Consider the following 24,081-nt stretch of genomic DNA (forward strand, 5'->3'; position numbering starts at 1 on the left):
TGTCTCAAACACCTATTTAAGCAGCATTTCACATGAAATTGTTGATCAAGGACCATGCAACTGGTCCATCAATCTTGGCCCAGGCAATGGCTAGAGCATTATTACATGACTACCTTCCCCACTCTCCTTCCTGCAGCATCCTGGGAGAGGTTAAAAACACAAAGCACCCACAACTTAGAAGAGAAATTTCAGGTGAGATCCTGGAGATCCATGCTTTCTTGTATATTGTGGAGGTTTAAATCTATAATGAGCAACATCTGTCCTTGGCAGTTTCTGTACCAGGAAGTCCAGCTGGTTGATAGGCCCAACTTTCAACTGGCCAGGAAATATTCTGGAATGGGCCTCAGACCCAGATAGGGAGTCTGTTGCAGCTGGTGAGTACTCAGTTGAGTGTTTGATCCATAATTCTGCAAGGGAAGGAGAGCTAATTCTGGACCCCAAGTATTTATATGGATGTCGAAATTATAGAGAGAAGCATCTGCTCCCACTGTAAAGACATTACATTCTCACTGAAGCTGTCCATGCTTTCATTCACCTACCAGCTTCTGGGTCCTTGGAATCCTGACAGACCATTGTCAAATCAAGTTGGTTAGGGATCTTAAAATTGTCAGCTGGCTTTCTTGAGGCAGTTTGGCTTCTCATTCCTTGTCCTGCATCTGATAAACCCAGCAGTGGGGGATGGATTGGAGTCAGATTTGAGACATATAAAATTTTAACAACCAATTTGACTCCATCCAAATCATTCTTTGGAGATTAAGACCATAAGACATAGCAGCAGAATTAGGCCATTCAGCCCATCAAGTCTGTTCTGACATTCAGTCATGGCTGATTTTTTTCCAATCCCATGTCCCGCCTTCTCCCTGTATCCCTTAACCCACTTACCAATCAGGAATCTGTCAATCTCTACCTTAAATACACCCAAGTGACTTAAAGTTCACCGTAATGTTTCTATCATATATTCAAAAACATGAGAACTAGAATAATTGTTCTGATAGATTTATTTCTTTGCTTGAAGAATTTGGCTTTTTAACTTGGAGAGGGCAGGAGTGGTCAGTCAGTTGCTCAATGCTCTTTAATTTAGCTCTAAAATACTAGGAACTGAGGTTATATCTTTGTGGTCACAATTTCTGGCATGTTTCAGGTGTCCTTTTCATTACAAGGACTGATTTTCTAAATAGATTTTAATTAAAATTTTCTAGCCAGACATCACATTGTATGGAAGATTTTTCTAAAAGTAAGTCATTTGTGCCCTCATAGCAATTTTTATTGTAGAAACTGCACAAGCTGATAAATCTGTCTTATGTCCCATGTTGATTTGATTAGTGCTTGTACAGGATCATGGTAATTTTAATTTTGACCATTCCTTCCCACTGCATCCTGTTCTTTTATTCAGTAACTTGATTTTCGTGCAGTGTTTTAAAGTTAAATATTTAAGTCTCAACAATAACTTCAATTGATATTGCACCTTAGCCATGGTAAAACTGTCTTAGGGCTCCTTGTATGAGAATTATCAGACAAAATTGATACTGAGCCACATGAAGGAATAACATTAGGACTGATGATCAAATGTTTGGCCAAAGAGGAGTGGTTAAGTAGAAAGAGAAGGAGAGAGTCAGGGAGACCTAGGGAGAGAATTCTGAACCTTACAACCAATACACAGGCATCATTTAAGTTTGGGGATGACTATGAGGCTGGAAGTAGGGTGGAAAGTGAGGGAAAGTCACAGACGGGAGGTGTGAAACCATGGAGAGGTTTGAAAATGAGAATGAGAGCTTAAAAGTAAGGCATTGCTCAAGGAGCCAATATGGGTCAGCAAGCGCAAGGAATATGAGGGGTGAAAGTGATGCATTCCCACAAAGGAGAAGTTGGGAATGTTCTTCTCTTGCCACTTTTCTCCCCTTTTCCAGATGTATGTCCTTGTATGAACAAGGGCTTCACATGCACTGGACACTTTTAGCCATTTCATCTTTGTTCCTATTTTCCACACGTGCCAAAACAATGGTTTTCAGCAGCTGTGCTTCCACTAAATGTGAAACAAAAATGGAAGAAATCCTTTTGGTGTCTCAGTTTAGCAGAACAGTTCAATTGTAAAAAGTGAGTCGACCACACAAATTGAATAATGGTGAAATGTGTTTTATTGCAGTAATGATGATCCATCAGCACAATGAATGAAAAGTATTTTAATGCATAATCAAGAAACCTGGTAGTTGGCCAAAAAGAGTTGCAGCATGGAGAATTGTGTGGATTAATAAGAGAGTAATTAAGTGACTTAATAAGTAACTTAATAGAATGACAAAGGGACATTGTGCGTGAGGTAGAACAATGTGTTTAGTTAAGTAACATCTGCACTCCACTCAGCCACTGTCATGAAACAGGAAAGCAGTTTATATAGCATTACTTAAAGGATATTGGTGGGAGGAGGGTGTGTTGATAACCATATATTTTATTCTTCATTTTAAGACTAATCTTTCAAAGTGGATATGTACACAAGCAGAAAGAACTACTATTTACAGACATTGATGTCCTAATCTTTTCCAAAATATTTTCACTTTCTCTAGGTCAGTTTTTTTCTGCTTACGAAGATGGCAGCGGTGGAAGATTATTGATTCATACAGCCCATTTGCTATTTTTCTCTGCCAACTTTCTCGTATCCCCTCTGCCCTGCATGGAGTGGTCATAATGGTTAATGCCCTCTCTCTCAAGTCCCCTTGGCATTTGTTTGAGGAAGTGTCATTGTGGGTGCTCTTTGAAGAACCCTTGATACTTTACCAGAAAACCTTTGAGAAACTTGCAAATACAAGGCCAATGCACAAATCATAGACAATAATGTTTTAGGTAAAACTTGGGGTGTATGAGAAATAGCTCCAACTGAGGAAGCAGAAGATTTTGGTAGTGGATTGACAGGCAGGAAGATGATTTGAGTGGGATATAGCACTGCTAATGGGTCAGAGTCAGAGATTGCACTAATTTGGTCATTAATCACAGTATTTTTGCTGTTGAGGGGACTCTTAAGAGAACTGGAAGTCCATTTAGGAAGTCCTCACAAAAAGTTAATAGCTCACAATGTGTATAAGTTAAATGGATAATGCTATTTATTGCTGAAAAATTTGCATTTATTCTACGAATGGGACTCATCATGGGGTGAGATAGTGTATCTCTTTTACTTCATTCAGGAAAAAAGACCATGACAATTTATTTGTAACTTTGGGTTTTTAGATACCCAGTTGGTGGCAGTGAACATCACCAACAACCTGTCCTGGACAAACCACGTGGATGCCATGGCCAAGAAAGCTCACCAGCGCCTCTATTTCCTCAGGAGGCTAAAGAAATTTGGTTTGTCCCCTTTGACTCTCACCAACTTTTACCGATGCACCATAGAAAGCATCCTATCAGGATGTATCATGGCTTGGTATGGCAACTGCTCTGCCCAAGACCGCAAGAAACTGCAGAGAGTTGTGGACACAGCCCAGCGCATCACGGACACCAGTCTCCCCTCCTTGGACTCTGTCTTTACCTCTCGATGTCTTGGTGAAGCAGCCAGCATAATCAGAGACCCCACCCACCTGGGTCATTCTCTTCTCTCCTCTTCCATTGGGTAGAAGATACAGGTGCCTGAGGGCATGTACCACCAGACTTAAGGACAGCTTCTACCCCACTGTGATAAGACTATTGAACAGTTCCCTTATACAGTGAGATGGACTATGACCTCATGACCTCACGATCTACCTCGTTGTGACCTTGCACCTTATTGCACTGCACTTTCTCTGTAGCTGTGACACTTTACTCTGTACTGTTATTTTTTTACCTGTACTACATCAATGCACTGTGTACTAACTCAATGTAACTGCACTGTGTAATGAATTGACCTGTAAGATCGGTTTGTAAGACAAGTTTTTCACTGTACCTTGGTACAAGTGACAATAATAAACCAATACCAATACCCAGGGTATAAATGATGTGAATACTATTCAGTGATTGGAGTCATACCAGAGGAAGATGGTTCTGGTTGTTGCTCAGTCTTGCCAGCTCCAGGCATTACTGCTGGAGTTCTCCAGGGCAGTGTCCTCAGCCCAACCACCTGGAGCTGCGTCATCAATGATCTTCCTTCCATCACAAGGTCAAAAGTGGGGATGTTCATTGATTGCACAATGATTAAATCCATTTGCAACTCTTCAGCAAATGAAGTATTCCATGCTGGCAGCAACATTGAAGCAATTGCTGATAGGTGGCAAGTATCATCTGTGCCACAAAAGTGCCAGGGAATGACAATCTCCAACAAGAGTCTAACCACTATCCTCGACATTTGATGACATTACCATTGGTGAGTCCCTTACGATTAATATCCTGAGAGTCACCATTGACCAGAAATTCAACTGGATCAGCCACATAAACACTCTGATTACAAGAGTAGGTGAGAGGTTGGGTATCCTGCAGCAAGTGACTCCTGACACCCCATGGTCTTTCAACAATCTGCAAGGCACAAGTCAGGAGTGAGATGGAATACTCTCCAGTTCCCTGGAAGGGTGCAGCACCAACAACTCTCAAGAATCTTGTCACCATCCAGGACAAAGCAGCCTGCTTGATTGATACCCCATCAACTACCCTATATATTCACTCTCTCCATCACCAGCATACAGAGGCTGCAGTCTATGTATGCCATCTATAAATGCACTGTAGCTACTCACGAGGCTACTCTGATAGCACCTCTCAAACTTGTGACTTCCACCAGCAAGAAGGAACAAGGCAATAGATATTTGGGAACACCACCACTGGCAGGTTCTCCTCCAAGTTCCATGGTATCCTGACTTGGAGCTTCATCATTGTTGGGTCTAAATCTTGGAATTTGCTCCCCAACAACACTGTGGCAGTACCTTCAATAAAAGGACTGCAGTGGCTCACCAGCATCTTCTTGAGCACACTTAAGAATGGGCAATAAATGGTGGCCCAAATAACAAGAGTTTATTGACAACCATTGGAAATTTGCTTGTGTATGTGTTGCAGGTAATCAGTACATAGCACCACATTCTAACATGGAGACAAAGGGTCAGGAATCCTCACTCGTTCTCTTGTGTGTGAATGCCCTAGCTGCTTTCTGCTTTCAAATCAGAGTTACTCATTGTAAGATTAATATATTTGGATTACCCATTAAAATTAAATAGTTGATTTTTGCAAGTGGTTTCTCCAACCTCGGTTCATAATGTTCCAGAAATATGTGAATATTACTCTACAGGGGACAGTAAAAGCCACCCTCAAAGTCTTATGTATTTGTATGGATAAAACTATTTTTCGGCCTGAGACTTTGTGAATCATATGCATGAAGCAGCATAATTTTTTTTCTGCTTTACTCTGATATATGGTTATGGTCCGATAGATCTTTCTTTCAGTTCTGTTCCTTTGCTGGCTCTTTAAGGGGTAATTCAAGTTTGGATAGAGTTCTCCCAACAGTGTTGCCCCTTCCAATCTGTTGTTGAAATAAGCATTCTTCAATGAACAGTGAGACTCAGACAGACATTAAAGGTCTAGTGTGTATCACAGCCCAGTCTGATCCTGTCCGTAAGCAATCTGTTTTCCTGCAGGCTACTTTTAGCACCTTGCAGATTTTATTGCAAATTAAAAATGACAATTTATTTCTTGTTCTCTGGATATGGAATTTCTTGTTCTCTGGATATGGGAGACACTGGATTTATTTCCCATATGAGGCTTCCCTGAGTTGGTGTTAGTGTGTTGGACACAATGAGTTACGATTTGTCTCAAAAGAACTGAAAAACAGTTATCCCACCTTCTGCTCTCGGTGCAAAAAAATAATTGATTGATCTTGATGTTGTAGCAACTCACAGCACCGGCAGCGAACCGGCTCCCGACATCGCGAACGTCGTTGGAGGCCCCGATCCAAGATGGCATGGGGCCCTCCTCCTTCTCCATCGTCGGGCTAGGAAAGCCCGTGCACGGGAAGGTCAGGTGACCCGCACGTGATGTCAGTGCGGTAACTGTAGCGTGGGAAGCTTTTGGATATTAAAGGCATACCGCGCCCCTGTCGTTCATTCGACTTCTGACTTCAAACCATCAACTCTGTGTCTTCATTTCGTAGTGTGTAGCTAGCCGCTACAATGTATCAATATCACTGGACCTTGAAAAGGCACAAGCACTGTGTAAACTCCCAGATCTGTGTGCTTTTCTCGTTACAACCTGTGCAGTGTGGGTGATGCTGTCCTGCAAAGAATTCCTGGATACTGATCCAGCAGCATTGAAGGAACTGTTTCCAAGTTGGCATGTTGTCTGAGGCCAACTGTGTGCTCATGACAGAGCAGAAGAGATTTTAAATAAGCTTGGTTAGCTGCTGTGGTGCTGCCTATATATTGAGTGGAATGGCAGGTCAGCAGTTAATTGCTCAGTTCTGGATGATGTTGTAGCTGCCACATCTTGGCAAGTTTCCATCTCTGGTGATTTAGACTTGTAAGGTACTCTCAGAGAATCAGAAACTGAGTCAGTTGCTACACAGCATCCGGTCACAGTTGATAAGGCTAGTCTTAGGAAAGCAAGTCTGTCTGAATATGGTAAGCAGCAACAACAACACTTGCATTACATTAGTACAGTGTCTTTAACAAGGAAAATGTCCCAAGCCACAGCACAGGAGTTAAAAGCAGAAGAAAAATTAAGGCAGAGGCATATAAAAAAGATATTAGGGCAGGGTCAAGGAGAAATCTTCGAAAGCGTCCACAAGGAAAAGAGCAAGACAGATTTTGGAAGGGAATGCTAGAACTTGGTGACTCATATTGGACCCTTCCCCACTAGCTCACCTAACTCTCAAGATAGGGAAATAAGAAAGCAATGCCCTCCTGGCCTCTGCTAGCACTATACATGGAACAAAAAGAATGACATCCAGTGGTGAAGAAATTAAAATCAGTGATGTGCAGATGTACACTATCTTATCTAGGAAGGTAAAGGATGGGTGCTACACCTGCCCTCAGCATCCTAAACCAAGACAGAGAAAATTGGGTAGCTTTTCTGCTGCTGAAAACTCTTCACCTGTTGCTCCTGCTGGAAATGTGAGAGTGGATATTTGATATGGCTGGACTGTGCCTTCAGATTGCATTATCTGTCAATGCTTCTCCCTCTCCTTCCCAAAAATTCATGTGCCTAGGGAAAATGACCTTTTTGGTTGTGGCATTGGAGGGTGACTAGCTGTGAAATTGCAGCCTTTCAAGGCTGTCAACAGATGAGAAAATGTCGTGCAAAATTTTGGATAGATCTTAGAGCAAGATAAAATGTCGGCACAACATTGTGGGCTGAAGGGCCTGTACTGTGCTGTAATGTTCGATGTTCTAAGTATAATCTGTTCAACTGCATGGAACACGTGTCATATTTATTTCCTCTATTTGTCTCCTCTTTCTCTGGCTTCAGAATGCTGAATCTAAATGTAGTGTTTCCACCACTGTTGTTGCAGAAATTCATTCACTTTCTTTTCTTTTAAAGTTGAACAGGACACATATATCACAATGAGAGTTTTAAAAGTCTGTACATGGGACAGAGCCCCCACTAATATTGCATTCATTTGGCTCTACACTGTGATATCGTCTTTGAGTACAAGGCTCAGTTGAGTGTGTATTACGAACTGTAGGGTTCAGTGAAAAGGATGATGTGCCTAATTCATAGTAATTTTTCGTTTCAGGTTCTGAAAATCCTGGTGCAAGCTGTGGAAGAAGGGATCACGGATTGCAGAGGAGATTCTGCAAAACTTTTGGCAGGGAAACTGCGGGAGCTGTTTGGTAGGGTGACTTCAAAAATAACCAGTGATGCTAAGATTTGGAGGTTGTACGCCAAGCTTTGTGGAGATGGGCAAACAGTAAATCCGGAAGATAACGAAAAGGTTGGTAGCCAATGCGCCGTGGATTTCACTCAGAGCTTAAGCATCTTGCTAAAGTGCAACTCCTATTGGCCCAGGTTCCTCTACCCACTTCCCCACCAGCCCCTCTACCCCCACTCACCCACTCTCAAAGTAGGGGATTAAGAAAACAATGCCCTCCCAGCTTCTCTTAGTACTATACATGAATCAGCTCCAGGAACGTGCAATAGAGTTGTGCAACCCCCAGCTGTTTCACTTGTTCCTTATCACTTCTGTGATGGAGATCAATAGCTTACCGTCTACAGAATTCAATTGTTGCTTTTATCAATGTGTTGTTCCTTTGGGATGACATTGCCTGCTTGTGATTTAGGCTGCTGTTCTCTGTCTTAACTTGCTCTTTGGGCTGTGTATGAATACAGATACTTAGCATTCTTTTGTGCCAGTCCTTCCACATCTGCCTAATACTCCTTAAATGCAAACATCATATACTTTATTTTTAAAATATTTGGGGAGCAACTTATTGTATGGGGAATAAGCAAGAATTAAACTAAGTGGGACTTTACACTTCTTGCAGCTCAGAGTGCATTCCTGCATGGATGTATACACTACCAGTCATAAAAAATACAGCATGGATTTTTTTAAGTATTCCTTGAGTGAATCCTAGTGTTAGTATTTTCCTGAAATTCGCTTGTTCTATTTGTCCATCCCCACTTCTTTAAGTTGTCACTAACCCCACTCCCTCAAAAGATTTACAGCCTGCTCAAGGCTGAACTGATACTGTTTTTGTACTGTTTCAGAGCATACCCATATACCTATGACACCTAGCCCTACTCCTACAGGCGACAAATATTGGCAGTTGTGGCTATGAGGCTGTGCCTTACAGTTCCCCAGCACATGATGTGGATCCAACGGTGGAAAGTGTTCCCAATTCCAGCCATGGACTCGTAACAAAACTTAATAATATCTAAACATCTAGCCATTTTTGAACCCATATAGCTATCTGAAGGTTAAGAATGAATTACAATTAATCTTTTTTCCTGATATTTAAAAGAGAAATGTTGTCCTGGACAGTCAGAGGAATCATCTTCTCTCAAAAGATAATTTGGTATTTTTGTAATCTCTATCGGAGAAGTCAGTCTGTTTATTGTTGCATCTGAAGGAAATGTTGAAAATGCTGCATTCCTTCAGTGGTACACAAACTTGTTGGGCTCGATTGTGTTCAAGCCACTGAGACCCAAATCATGAATGGAGGCATCTTTTTATCAACACCAGTTGACAGAATTGAAGAAACCTCATGAGTTTGCTGTGCAGGATAATATTATGCTGCGGTTGTTTCAGGTGAAATGTGGTTGGTGGCTCTCATTCAGCTTCCCCATCCAGAAAACATCCAATTTATAAACTGGTGTTGGATTTTCATACCACAGAATCTGAGAGCTTATCCATGGAACTCCATCATTATTATTGTCCCAGTAGGCTTGGTCCAGACGCTCTGATATTTGCAGTGCCTGGAGAGTTCACCATGCTCAATCATTTCATTGCCACTGGTCCAAAACGGTTTTAAAAGTCTTTGACTCACTCTCCCTTGCTTCTCATAAGCACAAAACTTCCATTCAACTCATTGACAAAAATAAAATTATTCAGTGAATGGGAAGACGGCGTGCTGAGTTATTTTTAAAAGCATGCTCACAATTTACAGTGCTAATATTTTTTGAGTTGGTTTAAATCCTAAAATTGTGTGCACTTTTGGGTGGTTCTACCCATATGTTTGCCACTGCTCTGCTTGCTTGGGCAAAGCCACATGGTACTTTTCATGCTGTGTATCTTGGGACACTTTAGCCTCTTGTGGGCAGACATTGTCTGTTCATACCTAACCTTGTGCATTTCTCCAGCTCCGCATTGGTCCTGAAGTGGAGTTTTGTCTCTGTGGGTGATAAATACTTCATGGTGAATCACCTCACTGGGGCGACTTGACAGTAGTGTGTTTGTGGAAAAGAAACACTTCGGAAATTTAAGGGGGTAAACATCAGATTTCCTATATCCTATATTTTAGGAGGATAATTTTTTTCCACTACAGGTGTAAAATTCGGCATAATAAGTTAAGCAGGTTTGAAAAGAGAGAAAGGTTACAAGGGGTAAAAACTAATTTCCAGCTGCCAAAGTTTATAATTATCTAAACCAAAAGACCTAGGGTTAGTTGACAGTGCCTGGCACTTGCCATACAGAAAGCAAATTCCTTCTGTATCTCCAATGGCACAAGGCTCTGTGTGGAGGAGACAGACTATAACCAGGTACCTGAACCCAGCTTCTTAATGGTGATTGAAAATAGCAGGGCGGTCCTTCAGAGATGATTTAGCAACCAATTAAGTCCCATCCTCAGATTTTTAAAATGTACTCAGCTACAGCTGATTTCTCTGCTACTGCTTTACCTAGTGGTCAGGAGGCATTGTTAGAAAACTTGAGGTTAGTTATCCTATGCAAATCAGTGGGCTGACATAGTTCTTACCTTGATTGACAGGTGGATTGTAGTATCCTGATGTGCAAAGTTATTTTTGATCGTTGATGTTTGAGCCAGTCCACTGGCTGGAAGAAGACATGGAAGTGAAAGGAAGGGAATGGAAGAGGTTAATGCATACCTATCAACCCTTTTTAAGCCCAACCTGCATGCAGACTTTTAAACCTTTAAAGATCTCTTCCATTCCTTAAGAAGTTCAGTATGTATTGAAAATAAACTCACAGAATCATGTCATTAAAGCAAAGAGATAGATTAAGCATAGAACTTCAATCAGTTGATTAACCAAAATCAGGGTGGGGGGAGGGGCTGGGTGGGGTGAAGTTGCCTCATTTGCTGTATTCCTTAACCACATTGCCACATAAGCAAGGAGATCCCAACTCCTTCCAGTGTGCTGCCAGCTCCTGCACTCATTACCATTCCCCCCCCATGCACGTATGGATTAAGTATCCTTACCTGCAGAGGATGTGCACTGGACATTGGTAGACAAGCCATAATCCTCACGCCTTGAAGCAACAGATGAATGAATCATACAACAGCATTCTGGTATAGATTTGGGTTGTTCCTCATTGCAGCTGATCCACAGGGAATGGGGACAGGGTGGGGAAGTCCAATTGCAGTCTGATCGCCAGTCAGCTCCCACTCCTCCATTCTTTGGACATGTGTTCCCCCTCTATTACGTGTTCACCCTGAGTCACTGCTCTCATGATTTATTTTCACCACTGTGATTTACCATTAGGTTTTTAACCATATGGTTGTAAGACTAAAAAACATATTAAAAAAATTTTAAAATAATAAGCAACCCATACTTGCAATATTTTAAGGCCATGCCTTTCCTTTCCAGGCGCTGCAGTATCTCAGTAAAGCACATCGGTGTGAAGCACAATCAAGTGGGTGGGAGAAAGATGCCGCATCTTTCAAAGAAGTGGCAAAGCGAGCAATAGAACTTGCACATGGTAAGTTGCCAATGGCAAGCATCAGCAGTCCTTGATTAAACAACTAGATAGGTGGAAGCTGTTCCTGTTAGCAGTTGTTTCAAGGGCCAGGTTCACAGATTCAAAGTTGGGAGGGAAAGTTACAAGGAGGCTGTGAGGATAAACTCTTTTACATATAGGTTATGTTCTAGAACTCACGGCCCATAGGGGTGGCATAGACAAAATTAATCAGTGGCTTCAGAGACAAATTGGACAGGAACTTGAGAATACTGTGCAGAAGGAATAGGGGAATGGAACTGGGGGAGCTACTCTACTCAGACTTTGTGCAGCAACGATTCTGTGACCAGAGTGTGGTCGGTCATAATCAGCACTAAGCTTTCGGGTTGCCCATACTGAACAGTGTGATACCAAACAGAGAAAAGGCTGACCAGTTTGCCATAAGGCTGCACCATTCTGCAGTTTCAAAATGTGTTCAGAGAAAATGAGAAATGCAGAGGTTCTAAATAAGAAGTTGATAGCAACATGGGTGGTGAGTTTTAAATAATACTAGTGGATATATAGAGCTTTTAGTTCCAGAAATAAGATAGAAGTGATGGTGGGACAACAAACAATCTGCTGGAGGAACTTAGCGCGTCAAGCAGCATCTGTGGGAGGAAAGAAGTTGTTGACGTTTCGGGTCAAAACCCTGCATCAGGACTTGTGATAGAGGGGTTTGATTGAGGAAGCTACATAATGATGATCTTCCTCTGCTGTTATTATGTATGTTATATCCCTGATAATAACTGAAGGATACTGTCAACTCAACATATATATGCATCTGCTTTATGAATAAAAACTAAATCTGGTCTCTTTTTTTAATTCAAGTTCCTTTACATACATTGCAAGATTATTTGACTTCTCCATCCCCCACCACCATCTGTGATCCATCTCAGTTTTCCCCGTGCTCCGTAATTGCACTGACTTGTGATTCCAACCACAAAGCAACCTCCCCTCCATTTACTCCATCCACACTTCTGCTGCCTCGAGAAAGCAACTAACATAATCAAGAACCCCTCACACCTCATTCATTCTCTCTTCTCCCCTCTCCCATCAGGCAGAAGATACAAAAGTTTGAAAGCACATACCACCAGACTCAAGGACAGCTTCTATCCCACTGTTATCAGACCCTTGAATGGACCTCTGATATGTTAAAAGATGAAGTCTTGATTTCCCAGTATCCCTCGTCGTGGCCCTTGCACTTTATATGTCTACCTGCACTGTACTCTCTCTCTAACTGCAACACTATATTCTGAATTCTGTTTTCTTTTTACTACCTCGACGTATTTATGCATGGAATGATCTGTCTGGATGGTATGTAAACAAAAGCTTTTCACTGTATATTGGTATCTGTGACAATAATAAACCAACACTAATTTTGTGGTGCTTCATTTCAAGTGGTAATTTTTCATGCACAATTAAAGCCTTGATTTGGTTATGGGCATAAGCAAAAAGAGAGAATAGAGTATCTACCCTCCATATCAAGGGAACTTTCAACCAAGGTTAATTGCAGGGACCCATAGTAATATTCCAAGGCTCTTCACACAAAATAAATTTACATTGAGATAACAGGACAGGTGACCAATAGTCAGTGGTACTTTATGGGAAAGTGACAGGTGAGTACAATGCAGATTCGCTAAGATTCTTCCTTTCATGAAGAAATATAAATGTGAAGAAAGACTTGGATTTCATTAGAATAAAATGATTAATAAGATGAAATAATGGATGCAATTCGTTTCATTAAATTATCTTAGTTGAGGCAGCAGAAAGGGCCATAATTTGATCACAGTCTTACCATTTTTAAAGAGTGACACAATAAAACAAAATGAGATGACCAAGTGCTTGGTCTTCTCCACTAAGTCAACATTACAGATGATTCTGTTACTTATCTTGTGTGTGTATGGTTATTTCTCTCCAGCCTCTGTGTTTTTCCTTATAAGTATTTCCCTTTTTCTGGAGAAGGAGTGTCACTTGGTGAGATTGTTTTCCTTCGTTTTCCATTTCATCACATTGTAAGAAACAAGAAGAGTGATAATTATTCAAATTTAGGTTTTTCTAATTTCTCCAATATCTAATTAGAGTATTCTGCAATTTAATGCTGGAATTGAAGTTGTGACCTAATGTCTTCCATTTGTATTGGTGCTTTTTTTTGTAGTGTCCATTAAATGCAGTAAAAGCAAAACTAATCCTCAGGAGGCTCTGCAGATGCTGTCCTCAGCTCGCCTCAACCTGCGTGGCCTGTCCAGCAAAGCACAGGTAGGACATTGTTTTAAACTGCTGAATTTTCTTTGCAGCCTGCAGAAGCGCAGGAGCAGTTTCATAGTATTCCTTTGCAAAGCCATTCCAGGATCTGCTGAATTCAGAGGATGATATATTCTTGTGATTATGGTCTGGGATGGATAGATGGCAGTGCTGCTTTTGTATTTTTCTTTGCATATGTATTTTTTTTATACGGGGCATTGAAAATTTTGCAACAGAATGAATATTTTGTATTATCAGGATTTTCACACAGCAGAGTGCAACAACACTTCAGTGGCAATGATTCAGTCTTTCTAGCTCCATCTTCCAACAGGAGGGTAATTGGGTGCCAATCTTTATACCTCTGTCATTGGCTGTGGTGGGCCATGAAAGTTGATGCGCTGAGCAGATGCTTCCAAACTCATCAGGCCTAGTATTATCAGTGACGTTTCCTCAGCTCCTCTCGTCCTTTTTTTTTCATTCAGTAAATAATGTGCCTTCAAAAATTGATCCCTAGGACACAAGCGACTTCACTTGCTGAGATCTCCAAATGTGGAAATCTCTGAACAATGCACAAGCTATTCTGCAGCTCATTATTTCAATGATGCAGACCTTTAAAATGTGCATTTTTTTTTGATCCTCAAATCTGTGTTTACAACATCTGTGTTTTAAAATATAACACTGTTAATTTTGCAATGTAGAGTTCTTGGTTTGGACATCCAGCAAAGGAGACAGCAGGCTTGTTCTTTTTATCCCTCTGAAATTCCACTGAATGGCCCTGGCACCTGGCTTGCTGTTGGCCCTGGTACCTGACTCGCTATCAAATCCAAGATTGGGAGGCCTAGCATTTGGCATATGATTAGATCATCTTCCAAGGCAAGAGGCCTGGCATCTAACCTGTGGTCAGTTACTTATCCCAGGTAGGAGCCTGAAGCTCAGCTCGCCTTCAGACCCCCTCCCAGGGTGCAGGGTCTCACCACCAATTTACTCTCAATCCCTCTTCCAGGGCCATGGCCTCTGGCTCACTATCAGCTCTCCAAGCACAGTATACAAATTGAATGAAGTAGTTCAGTCATGGAAGTGGTGCCTTTTATTTCAAGTGGGTTGGACTATAAAAGTAGGGAAGTGTTGCAACAACTGCAGGACACCAATGAGATGAAATATAGAGAGCTGTGTACAGTTTAGGTCCCCTTATTTAAGGAAAGACATACATGGTTCAATTCAAGAACAAAATAAATGCTGGGAGGATTTTTCCCTCATGGGAGAGTCCAGGACCAGAGGACACTGTCTCGGAATAAGAAGATGTCCATTTAAGAGTGAGGTAGGAAGAATAAATTCTGTTAGTCTTTGGAATTCGTTGCCCTGGAAACCTGTGGAAGCTGAATCCTTAAATGTATTCAAAGCTGAAATGGATAGATTTTCAATCAGTAAGGGAATCAAGGATTAAAGGAAGTGGACTTAAGAAAATTTGGAGGTGTAAGGAACTGCAGAAGCTGAAATTTGGAGCAACAGACAATCTGCTGGAGAAACTCAGCAGGTTGAGCAGCATCTGGGGGGGTGGTGAGAGGAACTGTCAGCATTTTGGATCAAAATCCTGCATCAAGATGCAGAAAATTTGGATCAGCCATGGTCTACTCCTGTTCCTGTTTCTTATGGTCTTATGCATGCGTAGTTCCCTTTAATAGTAAATTGGTGTCTTGCAGACACTTTTTTTGCATATTTTTCAAAATTTCTTTCTAATTAAACATAAAATTCTAAACACTCTGTTGCCTCAACTATTTCAAGCAACACAAAAAACATAGTCTGCATGATGCATGATAAAGCCAATAACCAAAATTTGTACCCCAACTGTTGTACATTATAATGGTCAAGGAACCAGAATGGATTGGAAGCTGATTTAATATCTCAGGCTTAACAACTTGCTTCTGGTTAGTTTCAATCAAATTTATGATCAGGGAGTTTCTCTTCTTGTTGCTTAACATTAGATCGGAACAAAAACCGTGCTTGAATAACTCACCAGGTTAGGCAGCATCTCTGGAGAAAGAAACAGTTAACATTTCAGGTCGATGACCTGATGAAAGATGAAGGAAGAGTGAGATTTTCAAGTAAATTCAGCCCTGGTTCAAATCTTAGGCAGACTCTTTAGGAAAGCATATATAGGGATTTGTGATGGGATCTCGTAGCCCTGTTTTGGCAGATGTTGGAGAGCACCATCTCTTGTACACAGTCTCTGAACTCTCAAAGCCAGAGAGACAATAGTCAGTGAGGACAATCTGTTTATGCATATCCATCCTCCAGAACTTAGCAGTCGTGTGGCTGAGCTGTTGGTCCTCTGTGAGGCTGTGATGAGTAATATCACATCAATTACAAACATTTAAACCAGACTGCCATATTTGTGACAAGAATATAAAAGCTGTTACCACTGCACACTCGGCATTGAATACCAATGGCAATGTTTCACACACCACTTGTCAGTCCAGAATAGCTTTTTCTCATGTGATGTTATCATCTTGCAAAAATTACCATCGCTGCTGGAATCCTTATTGCTGGGACTGAGTAGTGCCACATCTCAGTCTCTTGGTCTTTCTATGCCTGCAGCAACCACTATTAGAATTCATGAGGCATCCCCTCTTCTTGTTCTTGCCTCTTACTGCACCATGCAGTTATGCCACCTTTACACAATGCTGGTGAATCCAAAATATTGAGAAATGATGGTTTTTGTTTTGTTGACAGGATGAACAGTGTGGGCCATTTCTGTGAAATCTAATTGGCATGTCAGATGTTGATAAGCTGCTTGCTCCTTAACAAGTCCAGCAGTGGAGCATGTTAAACAAAATAATCACTTGGAAACCAGTGATGTTATTTCAGTATTCAGTGAAGGAAACTTGTCCTCAGCTTTTCGTTGTTCATCCAACTTAAATTTCCATAATTGTACCTTGTTCAAATTTCAGTTGGAAGGCTTGGCCTTCTGGCTCTATTTCTGAAATACTAATTATGTAGAAAATCTCTGGCAGTGTGTGCTACCATTTGGGAAAGTAATGAAGAACGTCTCTGTTGAGTTCATGCGAGTGCTTGTCAGCCTGCTTGCGAGCCAGCTTTGAAAAACCCTCGCCAACTTGCTTACAAACCAGTGTCTGTAACTTCATTCCTATAATCTCAACTGTGCTTGAAATCAAGAGCTCTGAGGCTGAGATTGGGCTTAACATATATCATGGAGGTTAAGACATTTTCAAGTTCTGGCTAAGTGTAATTGATTCTTTCATCCTGCATTTTCTATGGTAATGTAATGTTATGGTTTTTGTGAAATTTTAAATCATGATGCGATCCAGGATCAGATAGCATCAGAATAAAGGCTATGCAGTGCAGTATCACTGATATATTGCAGTGTGGAGTTTGTTCCCGCATTGACTTATGGAGACATCAAAGATGTAACTTAATCATGTTACTGAAACTGGAGCAGTTTTATATTCCTAAGCCTGGATACAGCACACAAAGCAATATCTGGAAAGGTAGATTAACAGGGAGCCTTCTCAATTTTACCACTGATTAATTGAAATGAACAAAATGAATTGCATACCAACAGACCTTCCTAATGGACATTCATATACCAAGGGCAACAATGGAAGAACATCTGTCCTATTTCACCTTTATAATAATCTAAGATGTATCAACTTCAAGAGATATTCTGGCATTAGTTTCTTTTAGATTTGTGGTGCAATGGCTCTGTGTGTATTTCCCATTTGTAAAACCATGCGGAATGCTTAATCAACAAGAAAAGAACTAGCAAGCCTTGCAGTAAAATTTACATTGCACAGGTCAGTGCAGTTGCACACATTGTATGTCAAGCCTGCAGTACTAGTGCAACCAATCAATGTAATGGGATGCTTTCTGGTGTATAGTTTTGTCCTTCAAATGTGAGATGTCACAACCATAACTAACTATCACCACTTGGCACCATAACCCTTGGCAAAGTTCAGAGTGATAGCTTGGTACAGTAAGTGTACTTTCCAATTCATAACAAAATTCAATCTTGTTGTATGTCTCTAAATGATTTTTATTGTCAGTCAACACTGCCAAAAGAGAAAATACCAATAGCTTTTTACAAGTGACATCAGTTTATTTATTTGAATAGTGTTAAAGCTAACACGGGTCTATTTCATCCACTTTCTTTTCCACCATATTCACAAATGTTCCCTTTGTTCTCTGCACCCTCCCCTCCCCCCATCTTTATTTTTTCCTCAAGTGAACAACAAACTGCTGGAGGAACTCAGCAGGTCAGGCAGCATCTGTGGAGGCAAAGGGATGGTCGATGTTTCAGTCCAAGTCCTGCACTAGGTCCTGATGTAAGGTCTCGAACCGAAACATTGACCATCCCTTTGACGCTTCAGATGCTGCCTGACTCGCTGAGTTCCTCCAGCAGTTTGTTTTTTGCCTTAGATTCCAGCATCTGCAGTCTCTTGTGTCTCTGTCTTTATTTTTTCCTAATTCTGAGGAAAGATCATTGACTTGCAATACTAACTCTATTTCTCTCTCCACACCTGCTGCCTGATCTGCTGGGTGTTTCCAGCATTTCCCGTTTTTACATATGGAATGCACTTTTCCTACAGACATCTGGTTGCAGTACCTTTATTAGCTTTGGAGCAAGTTTAACTCAGAATTCCACTCTCTCATTAACTGTCTTGGTGGGCAGGCAAGGTCAGTGTTCAGAACATTTTTTTGAAGAGCTAGACTCCAAAGTCATCAAAGGGTTAAGGTTACATATAAATTCCTTGGTTATTTGGAAACATAATGTCTCTATTGAATTTTTTTCCCATTTGGTCACAAAGGGAACTATTGTGGTTAATATTGACACATTTATTTGCTTTGCATATTGCAGGAGCTTTTTACAAGGTAGTTCAGAAAGCACATCTGTTTTACAAATGGCAAGTATTTGCCAAGATAGTGATTCTCCACCTATTCTAACCATGTACATTTTCTCCCTCCCCATGAAGGCTTTTAATGTTAGCAACAATTCCTTTAATTTTCTTTCATTATTATTATAATTTCCTCCCTCCCCGTGATTTTCACACCCTTTGTTCCCCTGAATACTCTGTCTCCTGCTGGGTAGTGTTTATGGGCTCCTGCCATTTCTCATGTGTACTCCTAGAGTCTGGTGATAGAGAAGCTGACTGTGCCGTCAGCAGACTCATCTAGCAAGGGATATCCTAGATCTGCATGGTTTAATGCCACAATGAGCACTGCATCTATGCACCAAACCTTTGGGCAGTTACCTGTTCTTTTCATTTCTCCTTTTCATTTGTAATTAAATTTCTAGGAGACCAATAGACAAGGACCAGAAATTCATTCTGTCAATGATAATAGAGAAACAGTACCATACAACTGGTCTAAGCCAGAACATAGCAAAGTTTTGGTCATTTCTGGGCCTAAGAGCCTGGCAAGAAATTCAACCTTCGATTTTGCTGATGTAAAATTCGACCAAAATAATGTTAACAAAAGTGCATTGGCTAACTCTTGACTTCAGTGCAATTTCGAGTAAGGGGTTGGGGGAATATCCCACTCAAGGAGCTACATTTGCTGATAATCTGAAGATGGATTTGCCAAGAGAGGAGATGCTTGTGGACAGTTGTGCAGAAAATCCCCCTGTCGAAAAGAAAAAATCTCATTTACTTCCTTTTCGGGACATCCCACTGCATTTTTTTGAAATGTAATCACAACTGTAATCTGAAAATGGGACACACAGTTTACATGCAGCAGTTCCCACAAACAATAGTCTATAATCTGTTCTCATAACATTGTTGGGGTGATAAACGTTGACTAGGATACTGCGGTTTACTCTAATCTCCAAAGTAGTATCTAGAGCTCTTGTACATCCACCTTTAGAGTAACGGAGCATCAGTTTAATATGCTGCCTGAAAGAAGGCACCTCTGGTAATGCAGCTCTCAATTATTCTTCTGTTAGAGTGTCACCTCAATCTTTGTGCACATGTGTGAAGGCCTTCAACTTAGAAATGGAGTCATCTGTTTGAGCCCATTCATCATACACTTTCCCTGTCATAGTACCTCTGACTTTTCCTTTTTCATAGATCTGCATGGTAAGCATGTTCCATTTAGATTAAAATATTTTTTTAATACACTATTTTTCTCTCAAGTGTTTTACACAGTTTAATTTAATTCAGTAATGTTTGTTGCATATCTTTAAAGTCATAGAGTTATACAACATGGAAACAGGTCCTTCAGCCCAATTCGTCCATGTTGACTGAGGTACCTACCTGAGCTAGATCCATTTACCTGCATTTGGCCCATATCCCTCTGAATCTTTCCTATCCATTTACCTGTCTAAATGCATTTTAAACGTTGTGATTGTAGCCATCTCTACCACTTCCTCTGCTAGCTCATTCAATATACCCACCACTGTCTGTGGAAAAACTTCCCCTTCAGGTCCCCTTTAAATCTTACCCCTCCCACCTTAAACCTATGCCCTCTAGTTTTAGAGTCCCATACCCTGGGGAAAAGACTGTGACCATTCACCTTATCTATGCCTTTCATGCTTTTATAAGCCTCTATAAGGTCGCACATCTGCCCCCTATACTCCAGGGAAAACAGGCCCAGCCTATCCATCTTTTCTTGTAACTCAAGCCCTCCAATCCCAGTAATATCCATGTGAATTTTTTCTGCTCCCTTTCTAGCTTAACCAGATCTTTCCTAGGCAACCAGAAGTGCACACAATACTCCAAGTGTGGTCTCACCAACATCATCTACAGCTGTACCACGATGTCCCAACTCTTGTACTCAATGCCCTGACTGATGAAGGCAAGCGCATCATCCGTGTTGCCACTTTCAGCGATTTATGTACTTGTACCCCTACGTCCTCTGTTCTACAGCAATCTCCAAGGCTCTGCCTTTTATTGTGCAAGTCCTGCCCTGGTTTAACATCCTGATTTTCTGCACCTCGCACTTCTCCACTTTTCCAGTTGATCTAGATCCTATCGTATTCTTAGATAACCTTCTTCACTGTCCACTATATCACCAATTTTGGTATCATCCATAAACTTGCCAACCATTCCACTTATATTCACATCCAAATTGTTAATATAGATGACAAACAAGAGGGGAGTTGATGCAGATGACAAACAAGAGAGGACCCAGCACTGATCGATGTGGCATGCCATTGTCACAGGCCTCCAATCTGAAAAACAACCCTTCGTTACCACTCTCTGGCTCCTACCACCAAGCCAATTTTGTATTAGCTCTACCCTGCTAAATGTTACATAGCTACATAGTGGAGACTGAACATAAAATTGATCCACCTATGACTTTGTGGATTCATTATCTTTTCAATAGATCATGATCATAGAGGGAGTCAGAGGAAGGGGTTTACAGATCAGATATACGAGAAAGTTTTTTGATGTACTCGGCATTGGATCTCACTCTCTGCAGACCAAACATAACAATTGTGTCTGGTGGGTACTGTTTGGCTTTGCAGTTGATCGATTATTTTGATGGAGGCAGGGAGCAATTTATTTGGTGCTGCCTCAGCTGTACCTCAGAGTAATTCAAAGGGAATGGATGCTACTCCAGTAGGAAAGGCATGCCATTTGTACTCCAGGACTGTCTCCAGTTTCAATCTTGCAAATTTCTTGTGTCAAGGGGGCATTTAAGCTCAAACTTGCAGAGCTTATGTTTTTGTGACTAGGTAGAAAGCATATTTCTAAATGGGCCATAAATGGGAACAGAACTTGGCTTATATTAGGTATGCTTATCCAATACATTTTCAGATACATTGATTTAAGCATAAATATTTTTAAAATCCAGCAATGGTGTTAGCCAAAAGCTATTTGGCAGTGCAACACTGAAATTTAATGCTGATTCCTAATTGTAATTAATCCTGGTCTTTCTAAGGAGAGGAGGAGAGTGAAAAATAGATTAACGAACTGAACGGAAAAAGCTGAATACTGAAATATATACAGCACCAGGCGTGACAGCCGCTTAAAATCTTGTGTTTTTCTCATCCTCTTTGTTTCTGGCCTTACAGCAACTTTACACTGACGCAACTACGGGTGAACTACAGAGTGAATTAGCTGATGAGAAAAAGACAATGGACAATTTGATTCTGGAGCTTGAAGAGCTTGGCAACCAACTGAGAGAAAAGAAGACCTGAATCAAATTTCATCAAAGGAATATCGACAATTCACATTCTTTATGGAACTGTAATGAGGCATTGTACTAGATCTGTATCAATTATAAATAAAATACTCCTTTTATATCTTTTCAGCTCAATGATACACTTTGTATTGTCCATGATTTTTTTAAATTCCGGCACCCTTTGGTTGAGGCAAACTATATTTTTCATATGTTGATCAGGAGATGTGGGCATTGCTAGCTATGACAACACTTACTGCCAATTCCAAATTGTAATGCCTGAACTGAGAGGTTTGCTATGCCATTTCAGAAGACAGGTGAAAGTCAACTACACCAGTGTGGCTCTGGAGTCATATATGCATCTGGTAAGTATGGTAGATTTTCTTTCCTGAAGGACATCAGTGAAACAGATAAATTTTTTATGATCATTACGTAGTTTCATTTTGTCAACATGAGATTTTTTTATCCTTATTTATTAATCACCTGAATATAAATTCCCCTGTCAGTGTGGTGTGATTCAGACACTTATCTTCAGATCTATAGAGGATATGTCTGTGATACTATAGCATGATTCTATATATAGTTACCTAAGTAGTGAGAAAAACCCTTCACAAGATTTGTGATGTTTTCCCTGCTGTATAGTTGGGATTTCACACTACATTAGGTGTCTGGTGTGGCTCTGTTGGGATTACTCTTGTATTTAAGTCATAGGTTCTAGGTTTAAGTCCCACACCGGAGACATTAAGGGACATGAGCACAGAGTCCAGTGAGAGAGCGATGAAGATGGAGGTACCACCTTTCAGAAGAGACGTTAACTGCAGGTTTCATCTACTCAGTAAAAGGTCCCAAAGCACACTTTAAAATCAGAGTAGGTTGCCTGGTAACCAGACCAATATTTAACTAACATTACCAGAATAGTACCGAATTCAAATTGCTATTTTGGGGAGCTTGTTGGGAAGTTAGCTGCAACAGTCCTATATTATGATATTTGCAGTGAAGCATTTTGGGATTTCTGAGGATATGAAAGGTGATTTGTAATCTAGATTTTTTTAAAAATACAAATGTAAAATTCATAATTAAATATAGAAGTTTTATACAAAAGTATAAAGATGAGAACTGCCCTTATTTAGACACAAAATTCAGAGGGGTTGACTGGCTAGATTCTGAGAAGATGCTTCCACTTGGGGCAGGGGGTGGGAGGTGTGGAGTAGGAATCTCGAATGAGGGACTGTTTCAGAATAAAAGGTTACCCATTGAAAATGGAAATGAATTTCTTCTTTCAGAAGGTTGGGAATTTTGTACCCTGGGGAGCTGTGGAGGAAGGAAAATTGAGTTGAGGTCAAGATCAGACCAGTCATATCTGTTGAATAACAGACCAAGCTCAAGGGGCCCTATGACCTACTACTGATTCTTTTCCTTGTGCAACAAAAGTCGTACGGTAACTTAAATATTGTGAGTAGGTCCATGATGGGGAATTACATTGGTTATAAGCTCTGTACTGTGGGTGGTGGAAGTAAACACATTCTGTTAAAAATGCTTTTTAAAATATTAGTTGGAATGGCCAGGAGCCAGCTGCTATTTTAAATATAAGCATTTTGAGAAGTTTGGTATGCCATAGCAAAAGGAATATTTGAAAGGGTTTTATTAAATAAATAACTTGGGCATCAGCCTAACCAGCTCAGTATAAAAACAGCCTAGAGAAGGAAGTTGAAGATGAATTCAGCGATTACTTTTCTCATGAATGTTTAAATTAATTCTTCTGGAGAGCTGTTAATGTCAATCCATTATAAGCCATAGCATGTGAGTTGCTGGGTCTTAAACCCACAGATGTATTCTGGTAGGGATTATATTATTTCTAGCCAATTTCTCCAGGCTGAGACAGAAATGGGGTTAAATAAATTTTCTATTAAAGTGATAATCACCTTGTATGACCACTACAATTTGACTTTGCTTAGGATCGCAATTAGTCGAATTGCCATTTGCTTCATGAGTTTAAGAAGTTGCTTGCCTTAATAAATACTTTCATCATTCAAAGACTTTTAAAAAAATCAAGACCATGTTATTTTTTTGTAAGGCAGAGATTGTTGCTAATCAGCTAGATTTATTAGCTATATTTGCATTTTCAGGAACTATGAGGTAATACTGGGAGAGTGTGTGGTAGTTTGGGACATGCTGTTGGTGACATGTGTCATCCAAATCATTAAAACCAGCAAACCTGCTGGATACATAAAAGGTGTAACATAGAATAGATATAAAACCTGACATTGTGTGTGGACCTCTAACCCTATCCGTAGTCTAGTTAGGAGGGTCATTGAATTATATTGACTGGCTCCCTAAATTGTTAGTTGCTGTCTAAGGGATACAATCTCTAGACATGTAGC

The 24,081-nt window shown here is 40.6% G+C and overlaps 1 protein-coding gene across 1 annotated transcript in view; it reads left to right on the forward strand.

Annotated features, from left to right (window-relative positions):
* ttc27 (tetratricopeptide repeat domain 27) overlaps window positions 1–21,836 on the forward strand; it is a 175,542-nt gene extending 153,706 nt beyond the window's left edge. Inside the window, exons 17-20 of the mRNA XM_052011316.1 lie at window positions 7,670–7,867; window positions 11,197–11,308; window positions 13,479–13,579; window positions 21,594–21,836. Of these exons, the coding sequence (XP_051867276.1) occupies window positions 7,670–7,867; window positions 11,197–11,308; window positions 13,479–13,579; window positions 21,594–21,719 (537 nt within the window). The 3' untranslated portion in view covers window positions 21,720–21,836. The remainder of the gene's footprint in view (window positions 1–7,669; window positions 7,868–11,196; window positions 11,309–13,478; window positions 13,580–21,593) is intronic.
* Window positions 21,837–24,081: the final 2,245 nt, after the last annotated feature.

Source organism: Pristis pectinata, chromosome 3, assembly GCF_009764475.1.
Source record: "Pristis pectinata isolate sPriPec2 chromosome 3, sPriPec2.1.pri, whole genome shotgun sequence".
In the NCBI taxonomy this organism is placed as follows: domain Eukaryota; kingdom Metazoa; phylum Chordata; class Chondrichthyes; order Rhinopristiformes; family Pristidae; genus Pristis; species Pristis pectinata.